Genomic DNA, 23,433 nt, shown 5'->3' with positions numbered 1-23,433 from the left:
TTTTCCTTGAACAACTCTTGTGCATACTAGGCCACTTCTTGGGTCCAAGCCTCAAAACCCCCCTTTTTCCAGTCACGAACATCTGTCCAATGGGGGTGTAAGTCACAAGCTACACACACATCGTCATACACGTCTTCGGTAGCTAAAAGTTGACGAATCTTTTTTTCCTGTTGAGGTCGACAAGTATCCAGATGAAAACGCAAGACTTTGAGCAAAAGGAGTTTTTCGTGACCATTTAAGGCCATTGGGGTGGTAAGTACTGATCGTAAAAAGTCCACAAGGAATCTGCTGGTAAACGAAATCCCAGAAAACAAGTCACTCAGACACACTATGCGTCGTCCCAAATTGAATGGATACAGTTCTTGTAATAATTGATGGTAATGATCCACGGTTTGAATATGGTCATTGAGTTCCTTCCACGGAATCTGTTCAATCACTTGTGACATAAGCCGTGGCATGGATTCCTGATTTTATAGTCTCTTTATTTCGGAAGCAATAAAGGTACTTTCTAACTACACATCTTCGTTCTCCAGTACGAAATCTAAATCTTGCATACTGTAACCTACACTTCAGAGTTTGTCTAGATGTTTCATCTTCCGCTAAGCAGATTCCACGTAAAATATGTTGGTAATCCTTTAACTCGTCTTCCTCAATACGTTGCTCTAGGTGAATCTCGAAGTAACCAAAATTACGAGCATTTAGTTCATTCACTAACTGAAAGTGATGAACAAGGTCTGACCACTGAAACAATTTCTGACGAATCAGTCCTCGTATAGCATTCAGGTACCAGTGGTTAAAGATCTGGTAACGTAACGGATGCAATTGTTCTTTACGTTTGACTTGTATTTTGACCAGCTCTCGGTAAATGCGTTCTCTCAACTCCACAGGCAAAGCACGAATGTTCTCTTGTAAAGTATCCATGAATAGGTCATACTAAATCCTCTTTTGTCTGACACAATAAATGTACTGTTTGCACAGACATGGTTTTAATTCATTGTCGAATCTAAATCGTTTAATCACTAATTTACACATTACAATTCGTTCAGAAGTTTCCTCTTTGACTAAGTCGACATTGCGTAAAAGATGTTGGTAGTTCGTTAACTCTTCCTCTGGAACTGGATCCAGTAAGTTTACAATGTAGTAGATAGAATTATCAATACCAAACCAATTCTTTTTAAAACCAGGAGGTCGTTGATCAATGTCTGTCCAATGGAACACTTTCAACTCAATCAGTTCTTGTATAGCATTCAGTTACCAGTGGTTCAAACACCGGTGACGTAACGGATGCAACTGTTCTTTACGTTTGACTTGCATTTTGACCAGCTCTCGGTAAATGCGTTCTCTCAACTCCACAGGCAAAGCACGAATGTTCTCTTGTAAAGTATCCATGAATAGGTCAGTCCGTACAATTCACAATCTTTTCCTAGAGCAAAAGTAATCCACATAGTGAGTAATTTCTGACCACTGCCATTCAGGGTAACGTCCAAGAATCTCATTGAACTCTTTTGATGTAAACGGTCTAGAATGATATAATAGGACGAATGCACACTTGACCCAGAGAAATCTAACACACTGGTTGACTTTTTTAACTTTCCTCTTGTGAATTTCTCGGCACAAACGTTCTACAGTCACCCATTGAGATTTCACTCTGGCAAACCCCTGCCAAACTTCCTTGTAAATCTTCTCTTGCAGTTCTTTGGGTAATGATTCAATATCGTTTTTAAAATGAAGTTTAAATACTGGCCTCGGTGATGTCCAACATTTGACTCCTAGCCAATCTTGTTTCTTCTTCAACGACATGGTAAGTTACTTTATTGACTTGGTCCCACTAAGGGTAAGTAATGACAATTCGGTGACCAACGAGCATGTTCTAGGTAGGCCGAATCTTGTGGTTCCCAGTGGTGAAGTGACACACCTCAACTGAAGCACTTGACTTTATCCTCTTCGCCCAAGTAGAAAAATCCGGCTCTGGCTAATTCTTCGGGGGTCGGTCCTCCCAGATACTTAGGCCATTATCCTTTGAACGATTGAAGACGATTTTCAAAGTCGCAGTATTCCGACAAACGCACAGGAAACGAATATCCGTCTTTCACAGGTTCGTTTTGATGAGGGTTGGGTGACATGGACAGGAGTTTGCTCAGGGCTGGATGACATCCGTAGGGAGGTAGACGTGAAGGTAGACATTCACCTTTAAAACGAAACCCAGTAAAGTGTCCAAGAGGACGAGTGGCATCGCTTTCGCATCCCTCAGGTTTGACACGCACAGCATCACTTTCCATGATAGGGGAAGTGAGAACGAATTTCCCATGATGCTTTACGGCATCGCTAAGGTCACAACGCACAGCATCGTTCCCATCGCAAGGCTCACAATCGCATTCCACTTCAGAAGCCCCAAACTTGAATTGTGCCTGTCTGAACTTGTTTTCTGTTTCTCTGAAAGTATTCATCTTGTTCGCTTGGTCTTGGTAGTCACAATGAACTATCGATCTTGACCATAGCCCCTTTTTATACTAGACGCAATGCAGTCTCAAGCTTGTACATCGTTCCTTTTTTATGTTTAGTTTCGGAATGTACCGTTTCTAAGGTGCCGTCATCATTGTACCGTAATGTCATGGGAGGAAAGACCATAGAAAGGTAAGGGCAGTGCGGAGACCATCGAGTATGTTCCAAAATAGCTGAATCTTTATAGATACTTAGATCCATTCGTAACTTCAGTCCGCAAGCGAAACACTGTACTTCGTATCCCAATCCTGACTCAGGTCCCAAATAGACAAATCCTGTTCTAGCTAAAATATGCGAAGTAGATAATCCTTTCCTATCCGTAGGCCATGCTTGAAACGTGTCCAATCGACGGGCACAATCACAATAGTCAGGCAAGAAAACCGGATAATGGTAGTATTTGAATTTGGAGTTCTCATCGGGTTTCTCACTCGATTCTTGCTGTGGCGAAGTCATCTTTCTGGTGGGTGGCTATCCTCTTACAATCAATGTTTTATACCAACATGTCCATAAGGCAAAGTAAAGTGGTTGGGCAGTCGCACTCGCTTCTGGTACACGATTTTATAAACTTTTTCCAAGGGTCGACTGACGATGTGGTGAGTGGGCAAACGTACAATCTTGTTGGGCTGATAGGTGGTCACTTTAAAGTGTTCATCTTCTCTAGACTGCAAGGCTTCTTTCAATACCCCAAAGTTCACCTCTCGACTGGTACGATAATTCAGAGTCAATCCTTTCACTTTGCACTGCGTGTGCACTTCTCCTTGTTTGTCCCGGTATTCGTAACAGTAATTTTTAGGACCGCCACTGGCGAAACTTAGAATCTTGTCGTCGGGGTGCTGGTCTATCCAGGCTCCTAAACGGTCTCCTTCGATGTCAGGGTGCTGTTGACTCGGGTGATCGATGTAAATGCAACTGTCCGTGTCAAAGTACAGGACACGTTCCCCTAACAGTTCTAAAGCTTCGTACAATTTTAAGCGAGCATGAGCTGTCACGTAAGCCGCAATGATGACATTTCCAAAGGGGTCGTCTTGTACAAAGTCCAGATCTTCTTCGTAATTGACCAAGATCAAAGTCTCCCGAACGACGTCCACGTGTTTCATGAATTTGGTTTTGTCGTGAATCATCTGGAAATAGCGGGAAGGTTCGGTCAAATATTCCGTCTTGGGTAAACACGGTCGTTGTGCCATTTTGCCCCACAAGCAATTTAACATCACTTTGGCAAACGATCGCCTGCCTTCGTTTTTCTCGATGTGATCTAAAGTGATGCCTTCTTGTTCCAAGTATTTCTCTTTGAATGTCTTTTGGTCTTCGGGAGAGTGACACCAGGACGGATAGCCGCTGGCTTCTTGCTTTAGTTTCAAAAAGGCATCCACGTAGTCTGCGAAAATGCCTTTCTGAGTGGGGTCACCCTTGTGGTATTGTTGTGTCTTGGGAAAGTGACAAATTTCGTACACTTCTAACAGTTGGTATCCCATGTCCAGAGCTTTGAACAATTCTACGCTGACCCATGTCCCCGTCAAGGCGCGTTCTTCCTGGGTGTGCTGGCAAGGTTGATCTTGGTTGCACGTTTCGGCACAAGTACGGCACAAAGGAAACATCAGTTTGCCTTGGCAATGCTGAGGTAAGACGGGGTGGTATAGGTTCATGGGAGGCAAAACTTTGCACTTGATCAAGCCTTCGTATTGTCGAATGTTTTTCAGGTCGATGTGTTCCGTCAGCAATTGTGGGTGCCCTGCAGGAAAGCGACAATATTTGCATACGTAGGGATACAGCGAACACACGTCCAAGTATTTGATTTCTTCTCCTTTCTCTTCGTTGGCTTGGTACAGCAAACAGGTGGCATTAGTCCTTCCGCCGTTCAAACTATCCTTCGGGTTCAGCGGGTCCATGAACTGGTAACTTTCCAAGAGGCGTTTAAATTCGGGATCGGTTTTCAAACGGTGATCGTACTCGTGTTCCCACATTTCCACCACTTGGTATCCTTGCTGTTCTGACTTTAGGCGTCGCTGACAAGTGGCCTGGTACAAGTCTTCCATGGTTCGTTGTAAAAACTGAGTTTTAGTGCCACGGTCAGGGTAACAGACGGGACATCCGTGAAATAAGCAACCGTTAAACTCGTACACGATCTTGGGGTTTTCTAAGTCCCAGCCATCGACCGAATGCGTTCCGATGGTCTTTTCGCCCCCTCCGTTGCGGGCATGCTGAATCCATTTGTCTTCCTTGTCGCACAAGTAATGTAAGCAGCGTAGGGCTTTGACCGAGTATTGACGTTTGACATAGTTGGTCGTTTGAGGACTGATGACAGGCACGGTGTTTTCAGGCATGAATCGTTGTTTGTACACTAAGGAACACGCTTTGGCAATGGTGCAAGAGTCTTTCAAAGGATCGACCCCTCCGTGTTCCATGAACAGTTCTCGAAATTTTCCACAGCATCGTCGTAAAATGTCCACGTCGGAACGACAATACTTTAACATTTCTTCCTGAAAGTCGAAAGGGTCGGAGGCGTGAGCCTGGTACCAAGCGTAGAAAGCTTGTCGTTGTTCGGTACCCATGTTGCCGGGTCGTAATAGTGAACCTCAGGTAAATGGGGTAGAACGGCGTGTTGATTGACTTCGGTATTGAAAAAGTGAGGAAAATACCCTTTAGCCATTTCTGTCATTCCAAACGTTTTAGGCATTCGGCTCAAAGGCATGGCCAAGTAGCTCATCGAATCTTTAAACTGCACTTGTCCCACTTGCATGAAAATGATTTTGACTCCGTTCAAAGTGACTTTAGGACGCTCAGTGCCTTGTTCCGTATAGTATCTGAGAAGTAACTGTCCATCGTATCCGGAGAAATTGTGAGCCATCACCGTGGCATGACGATGACAATCTCCGTAACGTTCGATGTCCTCTTGGCTCCACGTCTTGTCGATGGGGTCTAAGACCCATCGAGCGAAATCGGCTAGCGTGTTCGGCCCTCGAAAGATTTTTTCACGCCCTCCAGGAATCTTACTGCAGTGAGGGCATTGACTGAAGATAGGTTCTTGAATGCACTTTTCGCACGTTCGATGAGCCACGCAGAAATTAGGAATGTGAATACCGGTCTCTTGCATGCATTCGAAATCGAAAAAGATGAAATTGCCTTTCTTCTTGTGACCATCGTCTTTCTCTGGTTGGGGCTGGTAATTTTGCACGTAGCATTCGTGTTCCAAGTCCACGATGTGGTGACAAATGTGACATTTTTTCTTTCCTGAACATACGTGTGCCTTGGCACTGTTGGTACGTATGCCTTGTCCACACGTAGGGCACAATCTCAGGAGTTGACAAGCACATTTCTGCTGTGAACCTTGCGTCTTCAGATGTTGTTGGTAACAGGCAGGGCTGACAAACGTGCGCAGACAAGCAGGACAATGCACTGGTTCTTGCCCTTCGCTCAGACAGGGTGGAGAGGCCAAACATCCTGAGCATTTCGATCCGCAATGCTTGTGTTGCTCTCGATTGTTATAACCATGGTCACATTTCTCACAATAATAACCGTATCCCAGGAATGCAGTGATACTGGTAATGGTATCGAAATGGTCATCGTGATGATAAAGGTGAATGTATTTTCCATCCTTAAAGTCTTTCCCTCGAAACAACAGAGGCCCGCGCACTTCTTGAGGGTGTACTTTCAAGGTGTAGCGTGGAGCTAGGACATCTTGCAATTTTTGCATTTCAGGAATGCCGCACCTTATTGCTTTGTCCGGTCCCTTGAGGAGGAGAGACGTGGGTCATGTCCAGTGTGGCTTTTACATCGGTGATGTCAAACTGGTCATTGGATTGTGGCACGTGTTGAATCTTGTCCATGACTTTGGAAGCGGTCAATTCTGCAGGGCTGCTAAACTCGATCCAAACAGGGGATTTCAAACCGTCGTGTTGTATGGAAAGTCTCAAGCGATCGTCTTCTTTGGGTTGACATTGTCGCTTGAGTGTGGTGAGTAAAGAATCCCACACCCCGGTGATGAACCCTTCTGCTTTCTCCAACGGTACTTCGGACTTGAAATCTTTAAACTTCACCGTGTATTTGTAAGCCGTGGTTCTAAATTTTCTAGAGGAACGCTTTTCTGTCTCTCGAATGTCATAGTACTTTTCAGGGTTAACTAAGGGTGGTGAACTTTGTTTAGAGGGTTTGGATTCTGGTTCACTCATGTCCTCTTCAAAATCACTGGCATGAATTTGTGCCAAGACTTCAGCTCTGGTAAGAGGCGATAGACCACGCTTCTGCCTCTTACTTTCTTCTTCTTTCTTCTCAAATGAATTGGATCGTTTCATCTTGATAGCAAAACATCAAATGACTACAGTTGAAACACCATGGACTAATTTATAGTCCTAGCAGACCAGTGTATACAAAAGGGTGTGTGTCTTGTCCTTTCACTATTCATTTCACTCTCAAACCGAGCACAACGATGGAAGAGACTACACAAATCGAACGTTTCATCAGAGCTTTGCGAGGGGTCATTAGAAAATTCTCTTCAGACCAGCCGACGGACTACTCTCTTTCCTTGCGAGATAAAAGTCAAGATACTTGATATATGTCAGAAGAAAGGGCATTGGTCTTCAGAGTGTCCATACCGTTAAAAAAGAAAAAAGGGGTTAGAAAAGACAAAAGTCAAGATACCTGTTATTATTGTCAAGAAAAAGGACATTGGTCTCCAGATTGCCCAAAAAAGAAACAACAGGAGTCTGAAGAGAGGAATTCTTCAGAGGAAGAAGAGGAGGAAGAAAGCAGACAGGTGAAGAAAAAGAAACAGGAGAAGAAAAGAAGAAGGGAAGAAAGTGAGGAGGAAGAGGAGGAAAAGACTGTGAAGAAATTGAAAAAACAGAGAGACTAAACAATGAGACAGAAGTGTATGAACTTTTTAAGGTGTTCTGTTGAGAATTGTGAATTGTGAATTGGATTGTAAATATTGATAAAAGAATAAATTAGATATAAAGGTAAGTGTCTTTGGGTTTTGATTTTAAAATAAGAACATACACTCACACACTCATACACAGACACGTACTATAGCGGTAAAATGTTTTTTTTTTTTAGTTATTGGCAATTGAAAGTGTATCTCTTTTCGAGAAACGTGGGTGGCCCTGAAAAGGACCTTTTTTGGTGTAGGGGTGAGTTTAAGCAATCAACTTTAACTGACTTAAGCCTTTGCCACGGCCAAGGCCTACTTCTGGACTGCGTACTGTTGATGATGATGATGATGTCTTAAGGCTTTGCCACGGCCGAGGCCTACTTCTGGACTGCGTAATGTTGATGATGATGATTTGGTTGAAATCACTAAGGGTGGTATGGTAGGCTTAGTCACAGGGTTGGAGTGTTTAGCTCGGGAAGGTCGTATTCTCTTCGGTCGTGATAAAGAAGTCTGATACATTTGTTTCAGACTTTTTAACTCCGCTAAAACGTCTAACAGTACCGTGACCGTTTGATTTTCACACCCTTGTTTCTTTGCTGCTGCTTCTTGTTGTTGTTGTTTTTTTTTCTTACCTCTTCTTCTTGCTGTTGTTGCTGTAGAAGAAAAGCTTGTTCCGCTACCTTTTGCTGTTGTATAAATTTCTCCAATTCTTCTTTCTGTCTCTGTCTAAAATTCTCCACGTGCGGTAATGAAGAAGGTGACGAAGGTTCCGGAACAAATTCTTGCGAGGTAAGAAGATCCACAAAATCCCAATTTACCTCTTCTGAAAGTAAGTCCGGGTTCCCTTGGGTGGTCTCCACTGCTGGTGCACCCCAGTTGATCGTTTTCTGAGTTTCCATCATGTTGAATAACTGTCGCATGGATTGACAGCGCACAGGCGCTAACGAATCTATATAGACCACGTGACGTCACAGACTGTTCTCTTCGGATTGGATGCGGGCTGACTGAATTTTGTAACGTGTGTTTGGATTGGTCAGTGAACTCAATCCGTTTCAATCCTTCCTCTACCTATAAATAAGCGCAGTTCACTGCATTGATTCACCTGTTCTCGGCGCCTCAAGATGTGGACCACAGTCGAATCATCAACCCTTGTTTCTTCGATGATGTTCAGGACGGACATGCTAATGTATGTCCGATCCAACTGGACAGTTGTCCACAGGACAGACACCAGTCTGTGGATGCGTAGAGTCTATGTAGAAAATCAAGGATGCCTCAAAAGAGTCATGATTTACGGTCCTGCAGTCAGGCGCAGCCTAAGGACAAGAAGAATACCAATGCGGTGCCCTTTATGTTAATATATCTTAATATTAACATAAAACCCAAAGGCCCTTTTGAGGGCCACTCATAGGTCTCGAAAAGACCTTGACTTTCAATTGCCTAGCCCATTTTTTATTTTATATATGTGTGTGTGTGTGTGTGTGTGTTTTATATCCCTCTCCCCTGTTCCCTTTCCATAGACCTATCAGGTCGGGACCGTATTAAAATAGGGTCCCGACCCTATTCCATTTTCCCTTGACGCTATTCAGGCCCACGATTTATTCCCATGTTAAATTTCCCTTGACGCTAAACAGACCCAAAATCTATTCCCATGTTAAATTCCCTTGAGACTAAACAGTCCCACGATTTTTTTCAATGTTAAATTTTCATTGAAGCTAAACAGTCCCAGGGGGTCCTGTAATGCTAATTCCCCTTGAGGCTGAATCGTCCTAGGGGTTTCCGTAATGTTAAATTTCCCACTGAGGCTAAACGGTCCCAGGGTGTTTTTTAATGATAAGTCCCATTGAGGCTGAATCGTCCACATATACTACTTATGATATTAATAAATACCATGGCCTTCCACTCACAAGTTCCTCCGTTTATAATAAGAAAACATAACTTTCGAGAACAAAACATGGGTAACATATGCATGTGTATTGGCAATTAGTACTTAAAATCTCGATCATGTCCCTTCAAGAAAATGGAATCCCCCCCCCATACCACAACATCAAACATCTTGGCATACAACCGGTATACAAAATAAAAGTATCTCTGAGACTAGTATATTGCAGCTGAAAATAATAAATTTACAGCTCTGTCAAGTTCTTGCTTGTTTTGTATTTGCACCATGGTTGATTTTAAGATAAAAAAATTTCATTTGGACGTAAGGTAACTTAAAAGGACAGGAGTGAGTGCGCTACGGGAATTTAAATGTGTCGCTCATTCTTATGAAGATATACATATCTTGTTAGGTGTTAGAAAACCAATGCTTTGGCAAAATAAATACGAAACTTTATCTTAAGATAAAGATACTAAAAACTTGGGGCATATAATATTATAACAAATTTGTTTTAATTCCAAATCCAGATAAGCCACAGATAGTGGAAAATAAAAAGCCAGTTCTTCATGAACCATTAGCCATAACCTGTAACGCCTCCTATGAATTAGACTGTCTATCCTACCGCTGGAGAAAAAACGATGTGTATCAAAATCATACAGCCAGTGTCCAAGGAGATTATTCCACACTGACATTTGCAAACATAACCATGATGGATAATTCGAGCAAGTTAAAGTGCCAAGTGGGGATAGAAAAGTGTACTGATGTGGACTTTTCAGACCGCAACTGTAGTTCTAAAGAAAGTGACCTTTACATAGTTCTTCCATATTGTAAGTAATGTAGTGCAATTTCAAAGCTTTCTTATTTCCATAATTTTCTTTTTATATCGTATCAACCCTAATGTTAATAAAATGAACTTTGTTACCAACTGCGTCGTCATTACATGTAACTATAACCAATTTTGTAACAATTATTATACTTTAGAAATATATTACAATATGTGTTGTTACATGTAACACAAGATGTAACTCCGACTGTAATAAACTAAACTTTATGTATTATCGTATTCATCTAAAGAAGTGAATGTTGTGGGGGTGGGTGGGTCTGGTATGGTTTGGTTTTGATCTGAATCGTTACTAACCCTGATTTTTATTAAGTGGGGCGATTGAAATAAGTTGTTACAGTAGGAGTTGTAATTGCATGCATACTTTGCACAACATGCGCTATTAATGCAGTGTCAATGTTACCCATTTCGTAATAGATCTTCGGGCGATCAAGCCACCACGAACTAAACATTAAAATGTTATATCTATTTGAAATCAATCAATGTTGATTCTAACATTTAAAATAATAAACTATTCGACGAACGTTTCTGCAAGAAAGCTGCTAACACAATATAATATGAAGCTTAGCATGGTTACTGCCTCTACGTAAATAAAGCAGACATTTTTTTTTTTACAAATGCGTTGTGATTCCAGGCTTGTGACCAATTTTGTTAGATTTTTGTTTGTTGTAGCTTCACTTTAAACGCATTAATAGTAATATAATGCAGAGGAAATAGGAGCTAATGACACACCATGGTAGCCGACCCGTGATGACTAGGCCGAGTATCGAACCCGTTATCCTTTGATTATGAGACTGACACTCTACCAACTCAGCTACCACTGCTTCCTTTGTGCAATTTAACTTCCATGATCTAAATATTGTGATGTTCTCTTTAATTTAATAGAATTAATCGATGGCTATAGAATCTGTAAACGAGCTATATGGTGAAACATTAGTCATTTTAATTTCATAAATTACTTTAAGATCACGGTTTATTATATTATGCCTTAAATCTCCTGTACTGTGCTCTATATTTTAGTGAATTTGTCGTTCTTCGGTATCAGGGGATGTAATGCATATTCCCCTCTTCTTTAGCAAAAGTAACATTTTAAGCTTAAAGTATTCATAAATTATGAGATATCATTTAATGATAATAACAGATGTGATTTTCATGAATAAAAAAGTCAACAATAAACCTCCATATTTGATCTTTAAACCTGATATTTATTTTGATAAGTAATAAAAAAAATTTTTTTATAAAAATATCATCACAGATAATTAGTCAACCATTAGCTAAACGTTCTAATGTTGGTATTTCGGCACGTTTCAATCAATCGCATTGTAAGTTTACGATTAAGCGCCATGTAAAAATTCGAACCGAGCGCCAGATTTCACCATAATTTAGCTTCGAACAGTTCTCTATAATTCTAAGTCTAAGAATCTATTTATGATAAATAAGACGAATGAGAAACAGCGGACAAGTTATACAATATATTGCATGTAAAAAATGGCGTTTGTATTACCTTGCATTAACTCTTTTAATGCAAATAAACATACACAGATGGTTCATTTAAGCAGCAAATGCAACAAAACCAAATTTCGTGTGGCAGATATCTGGCACGTAGTCAACAATATATGTTGTGGACAAACTTGCAATATGGACATATTCCAGAAACATAGTGATTATCTGGCAAGGTTGTATCAAGTCTATAATTATGAATTTCATATAGAATGCAGTTGTACCTTTATGAATATTTCTTCATTTGTCTATTGCACCCATATCTATTCGACCATAATAATGTTATTTAGGTAGATGTTATTTTTCCATTTACTTCCATTTACGGTCATTCGAAACGTTCAGTTGTATTCACATTTCAAAATTGGTGTTTCCGGTCTGATAAACGGCACTAAATATCGATTAGCCCTCGTTTTGTTAGCTCTGTTTGGTCGTTGACCCTGACATTAATATTGATAAGTGTTATGTTTGATTGATTCTTTTTTTAAAAAAAAAAACGCTCCGGTGTCCTAGTGGTTAGAGCGTCCGCTTCGGATGCGGGAGGTCATGGGTTCGATCCCCGGTCGAGTCATACCAAAGACTTACAAAAATGTACTAACAGCTGCCTCACTTGGCGTTCAGCATTAAGAGGTCAGTGTTAGGACTGGTCGGCCTGGTGTCAGGATAATGTGACTGGGTGGGACATGATGCTACATATCTGCGGCATGATGCCCCAGTGCTAGACATCACTATAAACTGTCACACTGCATACATCGTAGCGATATGACTGAAAACTTGTTAAAGCTACGTTAAAAATCCAAATCACACACACACACACTTTAAAAAAAAATATTTTATTTCAGCTGGGGTTTAAATTGCATGCAGTCGCAACCTCTATTTCAAACACAGAAGACTGTATTATAAAATGCATTATAAAACTGCATGCTGTCACAACCCATTTTGTAATAAAATATTGCAGTGAGACTACAAATGAACTTGGTCTTATGTCTCCTTGTATTGGCTATGATTAGCTGTTGAACTGATATTTATATTAATAAGTGACGAATTGATATATTCCATAAAATAAATAGGTTAGTGATATAACACTCTGTCGCAAACCTTGCATGCAAAAGAGCTAACTGTATTACAATATGTGTTGTAGATGAAATCAGCTTGTTATTATAATAATTATATCTCAGAATTGTATTATAATGGGAGTGATAAAAAGTATTCTTTTTTTACTGTACAACTATCGTTGTCATTTTATTCCATATGATGATCAATACCCTTTATATATATATATATATATATATATATATATATATATATATATATATATATATATATATACTAAGTCTGCTGTTGACTGAATTATTTTCATTTCAGTTGGGTAAATGAAAGCAATACTTCGCTGACAATATCTACTATTCACATGTACTGCATATATGATTGTTTAGTCCCTTCTTACTTTAAAAACACTAAATATTTACTTACATGGCATGTGGTAAATTTAAAAAAAAGTTAATAATCCCTTCTTTGTTTCTTAAGAAATAGGATGTCTACACTTGCACAGATGGCCAATTCGTGAGTTTCATTAGAACTTTGAACAAAATTGGCAAACGTACTGCAGCTCAGTGTACTAAACTATTCAAATTTATACTACTTCTGAAAAAAATGATATTGGTATTTTTTTGAGCAGGGAGAATATCTTGATTTAAGTATCAAAAATTAAAAACTTTCAAAGGTCTCACATAATAAAATGGAAGTAGTTTCAACAGTTAATCTCTTGTCCCTTATATGAAGCTATTTGTACCTGAATCCTGAATTTGGGATATATTTGGGAATAGTCTCCGAAGGTAGTCCACATAAATTCCTTTTCACGCATCTAAATTATGACATTGCAGCAGGGCAAGATTTACAAAGTGATATATAGTTATCAGTGATGCAAGAATTGGATGTAAATTTGAGAATTATACCAAGTATTTGTTGACAAGGTTAAGGGTGCATGCTTTTTATATCCAGATAAATATATAGGCATGGATGACGCATCTGTATTTCGTAAGATTCAGTTAAAAAAGTGTTTGCTGAATCCTTTTGTATGAATCATTTTGTATGGAAAAGGACATTCATTATATATACCATTTATATCTTGTCTAGACTTATATATCTCATTCCAAAATTAGTGTATTATAAACCACATGATATGTTTTAAAACTAATGAGATGTACGGGTTATCTACGTTATTTTTATAAATATATATTTCACGATTGAAGTGGAAATATTGTATCGTCTCGAAGGGGGAAGTCAAGAGTGACAATATAAAATGTTTCCACTTTGCGAGTGAAATACTCTTTATAACTTCTTTAAAAAGTAGGCTTTTCTTAAATTATATAATTTAAGGCAAAATCATCGATTTGCATAAATATATTTCTCTAGAAGCTGTCAATGCGTTTAAGGACTTCATTACTACATCGCTAAAAAGAAATTCCGAAATTTACACTAATTTTAGGACAACATTTTACAAATTTAGCTCAAACATGTAATGCTTCAAATTGTGTGTTTTAAATGAAACAATGCATAACTTGTACAGGCCCATTTTGAAATATGTCTGTGTAGTCTAGGACGGAAGAGAAGCTACAGCTTGAAGCGGAGACAGTAGCTACATGACTGCCAAAATGCACGAGTAGGAACGCTCTCCATTTTGAGATTATGTAGGATAATCTAAAATCTAGTCTTGCGAGACAAAAATTATTAACACTATAAAATTAAAAAGAAGTAATCTCCGGATCATCTCATTTATATATCACCCCCCCCCCCCGTGTGTCCGAACACATACATTATAACATTCAACGTTCAAATGATAGAGGCGTTTACCATCTCAAGCCAAATTCTACAAATTCATCTTTTATACCCTTAACAGGGTCTTGTGGAAATTTTTTAAATAGAATACCAGATGCAGCATGTCTTACAGTGCTTTGAAAAATTGTTTATGTCCTAAAGCCGAATAATGTAAAAAGCCTAGTTCCCCCCCCCCCCCTTCCCCCAATTATTTGTCATTATTACTTTTGGCCACACTGTTGACATATGTTGAAATAATGTTATCATGCAGGGAGTGGTTTAATTAAGTTGTTATAATATGTGCCCTATTCGACTTTATCATATTGCAACAATGAAACATGTTTAATCAAAATAACTCCTTTCATACAAAAATGAAGAATATTTTCATTTTTGTTAACGCATTGTTCGCTATGATTGATACCGTAAACATAGTTGGAGTTTGGTACTGTACAAATATCACATATCGACATTATCCGATAGACTTCGGAGCGTAACATCCTTAAGCAAGCGATTCTAATGACTGGAGTAAACTTATAAGAATGTTGATTCTTTATTGTGTTCATTTCTGCATTCAGATGTGAATGACTTGGCCTTGGTAAGCTTACGCATTGGGTCTCATAACAGACACCGAACACAAAATTTGATCGTGACTTAATTTTAGTTTGGAAGCAACACTCATCTATATTCATTTTCTCAGTCGTGTTAAAATGCGGTTCTTGTAAGTGTTAGAAACTCTACTGGAGCAATTTTGTTGCTATATGTTGTCAAGACGTTTCCTTTTTCTCGAAAATGTGTACCGTTTCTTGTAGTGTGGAAAGTTATACGATACTGTATAGCTGGCAAAGAATATCGAATAGCTGCACCATGTCATTTAAGTTAAGTCACTTTCAAGTTTGCATGATTCCTGTGAAAAAGTAATCATTAAAAGAAGTCAATATCTGAAGACTACCTGTTGTTGTATGGGGGGGGGGCTGCTTTCTTGATGGCGCCTCTTCATTGATTATATGAATCTACACTAGAGCGTGTACATAATTAATATATCTTAAGATCTGTTCTATGTTCATGGGGGTGAGCGTGGAGGAAGAGCGAAAGAGAAGAACCAAACTAAAATAATAAATGACAGTAGGCTCAAATATGGAAATACTGGTTGGAATAACATACACAGGGGCAGATATAATTCCTAAATGGGAAAAAGTAGTTCCAAAAGTGATTCCGCCAAATGCCGTATCAACATTCTGGCGATAGCGTTTGTTTCACACGGATACATTTCAATATCTTATTAAGAAATACAATGGGCTTTCTTAATAATCGACGTTCAGATAATAGACGTAAACTTGTGAGTTGATGAACGTGTATAAAGATTTTCTCTACCGTTAATCAAACAAGAGACCCATGGGTCATTGCTACATACAATATCGTATACATAGGAGAAATTTTAAGGTACTAAACTAAGTATCAAGTTCTTTACCATGAGTTGCAATTGCGACTTGTATTTACATTCCTTTTCTACTTTTTGTTCTTTTTAAAAACTGAAATTCAGATGGACCCATCAACGTTTCCTTGAATATTACTGAAAGCGATATTTATCTGAGGGAAAACCAAACATTTACAGTCAAGTGTTCTGCCGACTGTTTTCCGAAGTGCACTTTTCGGTGGAAAAGTTATTATATCAATGTCGAGGAGGAAGAACTCAAAATCAGCAGCTTTGTTTCAAGAATGTCTGGAGGATACGCTTGTATTGTAAGAAATCGAAAAACAGATGCGACAGTGGAATCAATCCCCTTTTTTCTGCACTACGTAAATGGTAATAAATCTTGATAGTGATTTATGCTCATATATGTATTATAATTAATCCACGAAATGTAACAAGATAACGTTATAACGTTATGCAAGGTCAGTTCATTGTATGAAGGCACAAAAGGTAAAATGCAATTTTATTAAAATCCAAGGACATGTCTAGATGAAAATTGTTCTTTATTAAAATATCTGTTTCAACGATTGGTGTATTTTGTCACAAGATGATTATCGTCTTAATTATATGCTTACTTCATACGAAAATTTATAAGCGTTTAGGATTTCTCACAATAAAGTACTTGCAAAGGTATACAAAGGGTAAGCTTACTTCATACGAAAATTTATAAGCGTTTAGGATTTCTCACAATAAAGTACTTGCAAAGGTATACAAAGGGTAAGATCGTATTCAATACGTATCATAAAGTGCATGCTATGTTAACATTGTATGTAGACCTTTTATAGGTCGCACCTCTTTCATCTTAGCTTTCCTATAGTAAAAAAATTATCTGGACAATAATGAACCTGTTTCTCAAACTGATACTGAGTGTTCCTTCTTCAAGTCTATGTCTCCAGTGGGATTGGTTTTCCACGTAACTTGAAACAGGGCAGTACTAACTACTTCGAGCTTAAAATTGTTGACCTTGTATAAATATAAAATGTGCGGGGTTTTATTAATATTTAACCCCAAAATTGCTCACCAGAGATATTTTTGTAAAAAAGATATTCACACACATTGCATATATAACATCAAATCTGTCTATCTATCTACCTATCTATATATCCAGCCATCAGTACAACCATCAAGCCATCCACTCATTCACTCATTCATACTCAAAATATTCCGTCTCCGAAGACGGTTTTGTTGATGTTTCATGATAAAAACTTAATGTGTGTGTGTGTGTGCGTGTGTGTGTGTGTGTGTGTGTGTGTGTTGCCCTTATGCCTTTTGTTATTGTTGTTATTATTATTTCTTTGTTTTCGTTTCTTTTCAGATGTTACCATATTTTCTTCCCCACCCGGAGAAAATCAAGGTGAACATATCAAATACTATTGTCGCCACAAAAAATCTGTTCTGCATAGAACACAAGTCAGGCAGAGTAATTAAATTGCAATAGATATGTTGAAAATGCTAACTCAGCACTATAAATCATGCAACTTGTCTTCATTCTAGTGCACAGATCGATTAGATTCCATTGATAGATTTCGTAGAAAACAACTTTAAAAAAAAACTTTTTAATAAAATCAACGAAATATGAACCATGCATGTTTTGAATATATGCATGTCGAACAAAATCTATTTAACACAATGATACAATTCGGTTTTGCCATTCGTAAAATTAATTGCATATTTGTTCACAGATGTTATGCTAAAGCAAGATAAGTCCATATCGTTGATTTATCAGATTGCATATTACGTTAAGCTGAAACAATATGCGCTATTACTATTGTCTTATTTTAAATTGGGTACATTTCTCTTGCAGTCCCCATTTATTGATTCACTTTCTATTTAACAATGACCATCCTTTCGTCCCTTCTTTACATCATTATTAACAAATATAGTCTTTATTTTCTCTTTCAGGTCCCCGACCAGAACAATATTGGTTAGTTTCAGTTACTGTTTCCGGCTTTCTCCTCACTGCTGGATTCATCATATTCTTCATGTGTTGGCGTAAACATGCAGGCAGAGGAATCGGTATGATGTGTATTGTGCTCTTGAATCAAACATATTCTATTATTTCCACAGCGTAGAAAAAATGTGTAGCAGAAATGTTGCTACTTACAATTACGCATGAGTACTTACCGAAAAGAATATTCCTTCCAAAAACTTAAAAGAATGCGGAATAGCTTAAAGTATCCGAAAATGAGGACATACGAAACTATCAATGATACGTTTAGGTTATAACAACGTTTTGTAAGATGAACTATCTCGTATCTAAGTTATAATTCGATAAGCTACATCTGTGAACTAAATGTTCGAAAGAACTATTATGTTCATTAGACATTCTTGATATTTCAGGATAAAAAAGATGCCATATATGTTCTATCACTTATAAACTTGCACATGTCAAGTATGCATACAAATATGTATGTGTGTGCTTTTCTTGACTTTGCTTGGATGCAAGGACCCATTTTGCACTGGGTTATTTCTTAAGTCTGTTCAATATATATTTTTCAATCTTGCAAATATGATTTGTAGGCAGAAGACCTGTACCGCTGTGTGCAACGGGAAATAGAGAAAACAATATTGCTGCTGATCATCCTGATACTGGCATACAGTCGCAGGACCTAATCAAGTTAAGACATGATAATTGTGGTCAGAAATTTCAGGAAGACATGTATAATACCATTAATGAGGTACTATCAAACAACGACTCTCTCTCTCTCTCTCTCTCTCTCTCTCTCTCTCTCTCTCTCTCTCTCTCTCTCTATATATATATATATATATATATATATATATATATATATATATATATATATATATGGACCGCTCCGGTGGTCCATTGGGTAGAACGTCCGCCTCGGATGCAGGAAATCGCGGCTTCGAACCCCGCCGAATCATACCAAAGACGTATGAATATGGCACTAACAGCTGTGTCGCTATCCGCTCAGCATTGAGATGTTAGTGTTAGGGCTGGTCGGCCAGGTGTGAGGATAAAATGACTGGGTGTGACATGATGTCACATGTCTGCGGCATGATGCCCCTATGGTAAACATAACTATAAACTTTCAGACTGTAAACATCGTAGAGATATGATTGAAAATTTGTATAAGCTACGTTAAAATATTTTCAAATCTCTCTCTCTCTCTCTCTCTGTTGTCTCTCTCTCTCTCTCTCTCTCTCTCTCTGGAGTTCAACTTTTCATTGTTTACTAAAATGACCCGTTTCTTTACTACTGTGACTATAACACATGCTCGAATGTATTATTATAAGGTGGAGGAAAATATTAAAAACCACTTGAAATTATTTTAAAATATTATATCGATTTTACGCTAAGCCAATCGCTTCTGAGGTCGTTCGCAATATATATGTGAATCGTTGGAAAAGTGTCTCTGTCAATGGCCCCATTTGATCACATTTTATGTCTTTTCGTACCGTTAACTTTAATTATATTGCTGTAAATGTTAAAGCAATGACAGTTTGGATCTTTATCGGATGTTTTTTGGTGCCGTTGATTGGTAATAAATAGTTGAGTATGTGGACAGAACCTGAGAAAACGTCGAAGAATAATGTAGACGACCGACCACCGTTACAACAATTAAAGTGTCCTGTGATGGAACGTGGGAACACAGAGAAGCCAGTGCGGCTGAAAGTGGCTTTCATAGCGCAACCCGTATTATATGCCCAAAACAAGACGGTATAACTATTTATGGCCCAATATTGCTTCAAAATGCTGTATAGATTCACGTTTTGGCTATCTTCACTCTATTTTCCAGGCACTTTAGTATATATATATAGTTCCATTTTATTCTCAAACGTGTTGGCTAGCTCGAGAGTTTAACAGACACTGAAGTAGCGGATTTATTACGGTAATATCATGTCCTATGTTTAAATTATGTTAGGTTGTGTTTTACGTCATTCGCATAGAAAATATAAATAGTAAATCATCTTTTCTAAATTAGGTAAGAAAACACGTCTTTAGGAAGAAAAGAAAAAAATAATAAAACTAAGTGGGATTTGAATGTGGTTCTCTTGCGTTGATATGCTACCACTGCACCAAGATATTGACAACGTGGCATGTGCAATTCTTGGCTTATAATGCTATCAATGTCCAGATTATTTATCTTGGAAAAGCCACTAATTAACAGACTAGCGAAAACTAAAATACAATCAGAGAGAAAAGAGGTGTGTTCATCCATCTGTACACCACCACCGTTGAATAAAACTGTTGTTGATCCTACGTCATGTCTTCGTAAATCGTCGGTCTTGCGTATATCGTCCACCGTAACTCGTTCGTAGCGTGTCAACAAAGCTATTTTTCAAGATCTGAAAAATCTTTGAGCTGATTCGGTTCAAAACTTCCTTAGATTGTTTATTCTACTAAAATTATGTTCAGGTTCGCCTTTCTATTAACGGAGTGACTTTATTAATAGACAAAATGGTGAAAGTATATTCGGTTATTCCAGAACGGCTGAACAAATTTAATCAACTTTGGTAGGCATGTTTGTTAGGAGATGGTCAGTCGAAATTATGCCCTGTGTATCTGGCTAGTAACGACGTGGTTTCATTAGTAAATGGTTGGAAACATATTTTCGATTCTTTCTCTGAAACGGAAGAGCTCGGATTTTGATCAAGCTGAGTATGACTGTTTCTTAAGAGATGGTCTATTAAAATATGTCTGGAGTTGTTCGCCTAGGAATGGTGTGACTTGCATATCAACCAAATGGAAAACCTTTTGTCAAATACGTCTTTATACTGGTTTTGACAATTCTAAGCAAACATGGTATAAACAATTCGTTTGGCATGCTCCATCAAAATTTGGTCCCTAATGGCTTCCCATTGCAAAGTTATGGCTTCCATAAGAACAAGGTGGAAAACACAAATTATGCTCATATCCCATTAAGCATGGTTGAAACATAAGCCATTGCACCACTGTGCCATCTGGCAAAGACGAAGTTAAAACAGTTAAATGGAATGTCAAATATAACAAATTTATACCAAATAGCAGGAAATTATTCAAGGCACCTGCCTCATTTGCCATTTAAACCAATGTATGACAGGTGAGAGATGGGCTACTTGCCTTAATATATTAAACCAAAGGAACAGTTTTGAAACTGTGTGAGAATATTTAGATGCTACTGGTCCAAACCACGTGACACTGGTATATGTTTAATTTGTCTCAAAAACTTATGATAATTCACCATTATAAGAATAATACTGCGCATCAGTTTTTGTTACATTATCATGAAACATTTTCATTTTATTTTTGAAAATGGTCTAAAGTGCAATATGCATATAATTCACCTATTAAAATACATACCTCTGGGTCGCTTTGGTGATTAATTGGTTTAATTTCTTGAACAACTTCTCAGTGGCCAAAAGTATTCGATTTCTAAATATTTTGGTAAAGTGTACTTTATCTTCCTTTTAATATTTCGTCCAGCCCCGGCGCATATAAATATAATGGTCTCTGTTATTACCTTTAGAAGTTAACAGAGGTAAACTGACTGAAATATATTCACACTGTCTTCTTTTCAGTCTGCCGAGTCGGTCTATTGTTATGCAAGAGACAAGGTTTTGGAGAGAAATTTGAATGAAACTGGAGGTAGTACTGGACACGGATGCAACAACTGTACTACTTCAATGGAAATGTGTCCTACTGGAAAAACCGATGTGCATGTAAAAAATGAGGACTATGAGGACTATATAAGCCCACTATGCGATCTTCCTCGTCCTACAGACATACGCAAGAACGGAGAAACCAACGAGTCGGGAACAGATCAAACAACTATAATCAAAACAAACGAGTTCTTTTGTCTGAATGAAGCACATCTTTGTCAGGTTGAGAAAATTGAAGTGCTTGAAACCGATCATTCTTATATAACCCCAACTTTTTGAAGATCATCAGTATAATCGAATTACTTGGACAATAAAGGATTATATCATCTCAAATGAGCGTAAAAATCGTTTTAACCTGAATTATCAATTATCATATTTGTTTAGAGAACACATGTTATTCATGAACCAAACGTTCATTCCAAAGATCAGAACTGAGATGCAAAGCAACTGTACAAAATATGACACCAAAAACAATCGATATCATGTAAATAAACCGCCACCACAACTCTCATTAAGTTTTTAAAATCCTTAACATACTGTCTTCATATTTATATTTTCAGTGTCATAAATTAGGTTGCATGCTTTTCTAATTTGTTTTTAAATTTATCAGCCATGATTTAAATAACCTTTTCATATAACGTATTTTGTCAAAACATTGATATGGAATTTTAATACAACACGAAACTTATTTAATTAATGAGATGATTGGCTACTAGGCATTTTAATGCAATGTTTCTATGAATGCGAGAATTAATCAAGGTCCTGTTATATTTCAGAACATGAATCAGGGCCCATTTTTAGACAACTCTTCTTAAGCGTATTCATATCATCGTTCCTAATATCGCTATCAAGGATTTCATACGATATATCAGAAACGGTTTTTCGAAGCGATCTATGAATTGTATTTACATATATTAACATTATGAATATATCTTAGAGCCAACCACACTGATCTTTATAGCATACTGGAACGTTTTAAACTTAAACACAATTCACACTGAACTTTTTGGACGTTAAAAATCGATCGGAAGGGCAGTTAATTATTATATGTGTGTAAAACTACATTTGCTGCTTCACAGAACCCAGTATGGCCAAATGGTATAAAGCGCTGACATTTAAAGAACACTGCCATCTCACCTCTGTCTGCGTGGGTTCAAGTCTCGGTGGTTCATACCAAACTTTTCCCTGCTTCTTCCTCCACTGTATTAAAGATTCGAATGATGCCGTTTTCACTGAGAAGATCGCCTTGTCATATTAATACGCAGCAAAAGATAATGTCAGTGCCTTTTTCAGGAAACCCTATAAGCTCCTGGAGATGTGAGAAGGTCATTCTAAAGTTCGTCTTTTAAAACAAAGGTTGGGCTCGATCTTCATAATTATAATCATCTACGTCGTCATTGTCTTAATCATCTTTATCGTATTCATTAGCCATTACCACCGCTGCTACTGTCAAGATTTTTATTATAATTAAACTTTATGTTATCTCAAAATTTTACTTGTTATAAAGAATTCATTTTCAATTATGTGACCTTCACGAGCTTCGGACTTGATGAACTCTTATTTTAAGACACCCGTGTACCTTTCGCAAAGCTTGCTAATACATTTTGGAAGATTTTGGATATCAAATAGTTCATGAAACACTCATAGGAAAGAACTATTTCAATACATATTGCTAATGTATAACATCATTCGTAAGACGGGCTAGACAAACTGGTCCTGGTTCCAGGTCATTTTTATTTGGACATATAATATTTTAAATTAGCCGCCTGAGTCCGACGAAGCATTGGTATTTAAAACCACAAACTGAGTGAGTCAATACTTTTATGTAAAAAGATAGTTAAAGCGAAGAGAAAAAAAAGAGTATGAAACGTAAGAAAGGATCATTAATTGTACCCTAATTCAAGTTTAACAGTTATACATATTTATTCATTGACTTTTTTCTATGTATCTTTTTATTTATTTTT

General features: G+C 37.9%; 1 protein-coding gene across 3 annotated transcripts in view; it reads left to right on the top strand.

Moving 5' to 3' along the window:
• The window catches only part of LOC149793574 (uncharacterized), a 38,299-nt gene extending 15,398 nt beyond the window's left edge, over positions 1–22,901 (top strand). For 2 of the 3 annotated variants that reach the window (XM_089966427.1, XM_089966428.1), the window contains 6 exons: positions 9,770–10,069; positions 15,938–16,201; positions 17,184–17,222; positions 17,771–17,884; positions 18,389–18,546; positions 21,389–22,901. In XM_089966427.1, the coding sequence (XP_089822553.1) occupies positions 9,770–10,069; positions 15,938–16,201; positions 17,184–17,222; positions 17,771–17,884; positions 18,389–18,546; positions 21,389–21,748 (1,235 nt within the window). In that variant the 3' untranslated portion in view covers positions 21,749–22,901. The remainder of the gene's footprint in view (positions 1–9,769; positions 10,070–15,937; positions 16,202–17,183; positions 17,223–17,770; positions 17,885–18,388; positions 18,547–21,388) is intronic. The other variant, XM_089966429.1, reaches the window with a different exon arrangement.
• Positions 22,902–23,433: the final 532 nt, after the last annotated feature.

The sequence above is a fragment of the Sinohyriopsis cumingii genome, chromosome 8, assembly GCF_028554795.1.
Source record: "Sinohyriopsis cumingii isolate HCF-2022 chromosome 8, ASM2855479v2, whole genome shotgun sequence".
Taxonomy (NCBI): Eukaryota; Metazoa; Mollusca; class Bivalvia; order Unionida; family Unionidae; genus Sinohyriopsis; species Sinohyriopsis cumingii.
This window is presented reverse-complemented; position numbering and strand designations above follow the sequence as displayed.